At 32.0% G+C, this 7,139-nt stretch overlaps 1 protein-coding gene across 3 annotated transcripts in view; it reads left to right on the top strand.

Annotated features, from left to right (window-relative positions):
• The window catches only part of LOC117167101 (mitochondrial import inner membrane translocase subunit TIM44), a 197,789-nt gene that overhangs the window by 119,935 nt on the left and 70,715 nt on the right, over positions 1-7,139 (top strand). Inside the window, exon 7 of one of the 3 annotated variants that reach the window (XM_033351743.1) lies at positions 5,624-6,378. The exons of 1 other annotated variant lie outside the window; for it this stretch is intronic. In XM_033351743.1, coding sequence (XP_033207634.1) covers positions 5,624-5,871 — 248 coding nt within the window. In that variant the 3' untranslated portion in view covers positions 5,872-6,378. Of the gene's footprint in view, positions 1-5,623; positions 6,379-7,139 lie in introns of those variants that run through there. One more of the 3 variants, XM_033351746.1, reaches the window with a different exon arrangement.

Genomic DNA, 7,139 nt, shown 5'->3' with positions numbered 1-7,139 from the left:
CCCGTTATATCTCTAGTACTTTTGACGAAACAGTTCAGAAGATGCTCTATGTAAAACAGCCAATAAATTTTTTAATTGAAAATAGTCATAAAATCTACCTTTAGAAAACTCCAGATTATTTTCGCAACGCTATAATAATATTAAGCAGCCTCCAATATCCACCCCTAGTACTTTAAACGAAGATTCATAAAAATCGCCTACTGAAAATTGTACGTTATGTTCCCAATTGCAAAATAGTATTAACTAACCCACAATCGTCAATCAGGTAGCATTTTCTACTACCGGAGTATATGCTTATCTGATTTGAAGTCTTAAATTGGCTATTAAGGTAAGTATTTTTATACTGCGTCGCAGCCGGAGGAGGACATTTCGAGCAAAATGTTTTAGGTAGATTTTAGAGTCTGCTTAATATTATTAAGGGCGCGCGAACATAAACCAAAGTTTTCTGTAGGTGAATTTTGTGACTATTTTCAATTTAAAAAATTATTGGCTAATTTATATGGAGTAACTTCTAAACTGTTTCGTGCAAATCACTAGGGGTGGATCTTGTGGGCTGCTTAATATTATTATGGGGTTGCAAACATAAGCTGAAGTTTTGTGAAGGTGAAGTTTGTGACTATATTGAATTAAAAAATTTATTGGCTCTTTTACATGGAGAATCTTCGCAACTCTTTCATGAAAAAGAATTAGGGGTGTTTTTTGGGGGCTGATAAATATTATTATGGGTTTGGGAACATAGACTGGTGTTTTGTGAAAATGAATTTTGAGACAATTTTCAATTTAAAAATGTATTGGCTGTTTTACATGCAGTAACTGCAGAACTGTTTCGTGAAAAGTACTAGGGGTGGATTTTAGGGTCTGCCTAATATTACTAAGGGTTGAGAACATAAACTGGAGTTTCTTAAAGGAGAATTTTGTGATTATGTTGAATTAAAAAATTTATTGGCTGCTTTATATGGAGTAACTTCGGAACTGTTTCGTGAAAAGCACAAGGGGTAGATTTTGGGGGCTGCCTAATATTATCATGGGGTTGCCAAAATAAACTGAAGTTTCTTTAATGTGAATTTTGTGACTATTTTCAATTAAAAAATTCATTCGCTGCTTTACATGGAGTAACTTCTGAACAGTTTCGTGAAAAGTACTAGGGGTAGGTTTTGGGTTTGTTTCATATTATTTTGGGGTTGGGAACATAATCTGGATTTTTCTGAATTTAAATTTTGTTATTTTTCTGAATTTAAATTTTGTTATTTTTTTCAATTAAAGAATGTATTGACTGTTTTACAGGGAGTCACTTCTGAACTGATGTATGAAAAATACTAGGGGTGGGTTTTGAGGGTCTGTCTAATATTATTAAGGGTTGAGAACATAAACTGGAGTTTTCTAAATGTGAATTTTATGATTATGTTGAATTTAAAAATTTATTGGCTGCTTTACATGGAGTAACTTTGGAACTGTTTCGTGAGAAGCACTAGGGGTAGATTTTGGGGGCTGCTTAAAATTATTATGGGGTTGCCAGTATATATTGAAGTTTCCTTAAGGTGAATTTTGTGACTATTTTCAATTAAAAAATTGATTCGCTGCTTTACACGGAGTAACTTCTGAATGGTTTCGTTAAAAGTACTAGGGGTAGATTTTGGGAGTTGTTTGATATTATTTTGGGGTTCGGAACATAATCTGGATTTTTCTGAATTTAAATTTGGTTATTTTTTTTTAATTAAAGATTGTATTGGCTGTTTTACAGGGAGTCACTTCTGAACTGTTTCGTGAAAAATCCTAGGGGTGGGTTTTGAGGGTTGTTGAAATGGCACAACCGTAGGATTGTTTACTTTTTCAACAATATCAGAATGTATGCATCAACTGCTACTTTCAAACTTAATTCTCAAAGAATAAGAATAATTTATGAAAAAATGCAAGGAAGTTCTGAAGTTTTTAGGCTTACCACTTTCCAATTTAAAAAATTAATAAAAATTGATTTGAAATGTTGGTAGTGGATGAATAATGATTGCTGAAACTCTAGTTTCATGATGTTTTCACGATTTTATAGATTGCAATTTTCAATTGGGAACACCTTGTAGTTTGAATCATGTGGCACCAACATGGGAGGTCACCGGTTAGAGCCAGGGAGGTAGTGGCGTCCCAGCGAAAGCGGCACTCACACTACCCGCGGCGTCACACCTACATGGAACTTCGTTGCTCTGTAGCTTCTAAACAAATGAAAATTCATAAATTCATAAATTAAACAAAAGTATTAATAATTTGAAGAAAATTCTAAAAAGGGAGACGATTTGGTTGCGGCCAGGTACTGTAAATAACTCTACCCGCCCGGTACGTGACGAATACAATGGGATCATTATATGATGAGCGTCTCATCACTTCTCAGTACCGTTTAGGTGCTGAAAATCAGCACAAACAGCCACTGAATCGGTACCGACGGCCCAGCGCCGTTCACCAGTGCTTTTTCAGTGATTTTTCATCGGCAGGGTATATTTACAACCATACACTTTGTAACAATACAACTAATTTTTCTTCAAAATTTGACAATATTTCGACAAAAATTATTTAAAAAACGAGTTTTTGAGTATTTAATAAGGCGCCATTTTGAATTTTTCTAAATTCTTACTTTCAAGCATCATGAAATATGTTTCTTCACAATAATGTAGCCTTTTAATTGACAACTGAAAAATTTTTACCGAGAAACAAAGAAATAATGAGTTTAAACAATAATTGGGCTGCCATTTTAAAATTTTTAAAAATTTTTAATTTTAATTGCAATCACGTGATTTATAATCAATAAATCTGCCTTTTGTAGGTATTTGACGAGATTTTGTTATTAATTGTGGAAATTGTAATTTTAGTTCAAACTTAGGGATCCGCCAAAAGATTACTGAGATTAAAGATTACTGTACTGAGCCAAAAGATTTCGGTGAAATACAAAAAATTAACTGCATTTGAAATTGTACGTTACTTTTATCCATGCTACCATAATTGCATGAGAAACTTTAAGTGCTTTGGGCCACATGTTAATATTAACCGATTTTGCTCAAATTTGGTGAAGATCTGGTTTTTGGCCATTGACACAAAGTAGGGGAGGGGATTAGACTAATAAGAACCCAAAATCGAGAAATAAGGGCCAACCTAATGTCCATATTTCTCTCTTCTGTAAAAACTCGTGGCTATTCTCCGTGCTCTTTTCATGGTTCATGTGATGCGATCGAGTTTCAGTAGCAGATGAATGCACCAATAAGCGCCATTTCACATGTGGTAAAGCATTAAATATTTTAGGCGGACCCTTCACTTAAATGAAAAGTAATTTTTTGCAATTACATGAATATGTAATTTGGCTACAAAATATCGAAATTTGGCAAGCAATAATATTGTTATCTAAGTAAAACATCAAATTTCAAACTTCTCCATACAAATTAAATATGTCAGGAATCGAAAAAAATAGTAGATTTCGAATATCTGATTATGAAATCACTAATTTCTAAATTATTTATTTGTTGAAGTTTGCCATTTTTACCTGTTTAGTTACCAAAGTCTTTTACTAATAGTTCACCGAACATTGTTTCATAGAGTATAGACCACTGTTACGTTTATTGTAAGGACCTGAAACTCTGAGAGAGATAAATTTACGATCCGGGAAATCCAGTAACAGTTTATTGCGTTTCGTAAATTTTAAATATTAATCTTTATACTCCATCTATTGCCATATATTGATTTTTATGTTGCTTTGTTCTGTTAAAGTTGGGTTTCATTCTGTCTTAAAATTAAATTTTCAATATTGTGCAAATGGCTCTTTTAATACTAACTAGAAACATTTTCTGTGCGACAAATAAGTGGCGTGGCACCGCCAGGCCTCGTCTACACTACTGATTATTATTTGAAAATGTAAACATAAACCTGAACAAAATGAGATACTAAGCAAAAGATGTCCATTCTCAGGATTTAGGAAATAAAAGGGTTCGGAATAGTTTCGACCATCGAAGATGTAACATCAAAACTGAAAGAAACTTCTTTGCAATACAAATTCGCTTCCTTCGTTCAGCTTTTATGTTACACCTTCGATGGTCGAAATTATTCTGAACCTTTTTATTTCCAAAATCTTAATAATTGACATCTTTTGTTTAGCATTTGATTTCATTCACTTCTATGTTTACATTTTCGAATTATAATTTAACATAATAATGTAAGGGTTATATACTGATCAAAAGAATAAAATGTTTCACGTCTATACGTCGATAACAGCCTTACCTCCTGCGCTCGCGGCCTCCAAGTGTCAGCTACGAGTTCAATGTCACGGCACTGCACATACAACAATAAAATCCTCGTATTTCATTAACGGCTCTTTCAATTAAAAAAAAACTTAACAAAAAACTTCTGCAGATTCTACTGAACATTTCATCCACTGAAAGTTTTTGATTGCCAAAACTTACCTCTATATACTTTTCGATTAAAAATATTTAAATGTTCTTCGTGCACTTGCCCAAAAAAAAGTAATAATTTTTTTTTATAGCTTAAAGATAAACTTTAAATTATCTTGAAGCTAAATTATAGTTTTATGCATTATTCTTTAAAATAACAAATTAAAAGTCCCAATAATAGTTTCTGATTTAGAACGAATAAAGTTAAAAAATATGAATATTTTACGCTATGAAAAAATCGTGTTTTTTTCAATCATTTCAAAAACGAAGGAGGCTATAACATTTTTTCATTCGAAAAAAATGCACAATATAATTCTCTATAGGAATATGCGCTTTAAACATTAAATTTCAATAATCTTTTGTAAAGCTGTCCGGGGGCTTCCCACTCCTCACAAAAGAATTTAGATCCCGTTTTACGGTGCGCCGGTTAAATTATTCGAATTTTTCATTAAATTTTTTAATATCTTGGATAATAAAAAAAAATTCCTTAAAATCTTCCATTTTTTCCGACATTTTTCTAAATATTTTAAAATGTTTTTAAATCTTTTTTAAATGTTCATTAAAATTTCATTTTTGACAAAAATCATTTGACATTTTCCCAGGAATCTTAAGAAAATTTTCTTATTATCTTAAAACGTTATAGCATTCTTAAAAAGCTTTTTAATTTTTTATTATGAACAATTCTGCGTTATTCGTAATTTATTATCTGTGAAAGTGTGAAAAATTTTGCAAATTATATAGTCATGTAGTAGCAAAATGTTAGGAACAGAATTATTTGCCGATATTAAAAAATCATATACAATTAAAATGTTCACTTTTATTATTAATATTTGAAAAGATTTACAAATCAATTGTATTACGAAATAATATTACTTATTTGTAAATATTGAATTAAAAAATTGAAGTTGTGGAAAATTCAGAGAAAAATTCGTAATCTATATTAATAGAAAAACAAACTGAAAGCAGCTACTAAAGTCATATTCACGTAGTGTCGCAACTAATCAGGTTTTCGACATCAATTTATGCGAGATCCTTTTGACTAGAACTTTGTAAATAAAAGATTCGTATGATTATTTAGCGTAAAAGCTTCAATTTTACACTTAAGATATGTTTGTATATGAGTCACTATTTATTTTTTTAAATCCCCAACTTAAACTGAAAATTAATTGACGTGATGACGGTATTCTTGAATCTGATTGCAGATATTGACAATGTAGACCTTGTAATGGGCAAAGTTATGGACCAGGGTCCAGTCTTGATTATCAGCTTCCAATCTCAACAGATCATGTGTCTGAGGGACGCAAAGAACAACGTTGTAGAAGGAGATCCTGAGAAGGTGATGCGTGTAAATTACGTCTGGGTTTTATGTCGAGACCCTACGGAACTAAATTCCAATGCTGCTTGGCGACTTTTGGATCTCAGTGCAAATAGTTCAGAACAACTCATGTAGTGCAGCAATACAACGCTTGAATTACTAAGATTTGAATTATCTTAAATAACGGGTCAATCGAACTTTGTATTAGATTTATTTTTATTTTTATAATGGTTCAAATTGAATGAGAAAATAGGCAAGGATGATGATAAAAGATATAATTTAGCAAACAATTTAGTAGTTTATAATTCGAGCATTATTGCTTCATTTTCTGTTTTAGTGAAAAATAACTAGAAAAAATGTTTTATTTATGGATTAAATATGCGTCCGAGTTGGCAAACAAATTTGTACAGCGACTGAGACCGAGAGTGCTCAATGTAAATTTCATTACTCGTAAGTTGAAAGATGGTATTATATAAATGTATCGTGTAGAGGTGCACATTTATTGTGAATAAGAAAATCGTAACTATACATTGTAAATATAATGACTCATTCTGTAGAGTCTCGACAGAGAATAGTTATCTTTTTTAATCCGAATGAAATTCAAATTGAATACAAGTAAGATGAATAAAAAAGACATTATTATCAAAAGAATTTGAGGTTTTCTTTTATACGAATGTAAGCTTTCGTGTGAACCATATACAGAGAAGTTTCAGTTATTAAGTAGATTACAGAAGCTCTATACGTTTAATAGCTTTTTGGTGTTTCTACCTAATTCATTATCTAAGAATAAGAATATTTCAGAATATTATTGGGAAAGTTTCGTTAAAGCGTTTTCGTTGGCTGTATAAAATCCGTAGAACAAATCAATTGACAAACCCATTTTTTTGTAAGCCCTGCCCAAAAAATCGGAATAATTCTGAAAGGAAATTTCTGATAGATTCTGAAACAGTCGGAAAACTATTCTTTTCAGATTTCATCACAATCTTTCCGAAATCTGCATCCGAATTTTTTGTTTTTTTCTCTCGAAATTTTGTCCCAATATAATTCTATCAGATCTTATCAAAAGTGTCCTACTTGTGCTCTATCAGATTTTATCAGAAATGTCCCATTTATTTTTATCATACTAGGCAGTCTGATAAGTACCTGAAAATTCTAAGAGGTGGCATTAGTTATTCACTAATGTGAACCATTTTCGCAAGAAAACGATGTCCGAGACCAAGGCCAAGCTGGATAAGTATTACCCGGACTCTGCACCGTCGATTGGAACGATTCATAAGTGGTTTACCGAGTTTCGTTGAGGCCGTGTGACAATTTCCCAGCAGAATTTGGCATTATTTTCGCGTAAGCCGACCGAGTTTTTGCGCCGATTCATAACCATGGATGAAACCTGGATCCACTACTAC

The sequence above is a fragment of the Belonocnema kinseyi genome, chromosome 2, assembly GCF_010883055.1.
Source record: "Belonocnema kinseyi isolate 2016_QV_RU_SX_M_011 chromosome 2, B_treatae_v1, whole genome shotgun sequence".
Taxonomy (NCBI): Eukaryota; Metazoa; Arthropoda; class Insecta; order Hymenoptera; family Cynipidae; genus Belonocnema; species Belonocnema kinseyi.
The sequence above is the reverse complement of the archived record's forward strand: the minus strand, read 5'-3'. Positions and strand labels throughout refer to the sequence as shown.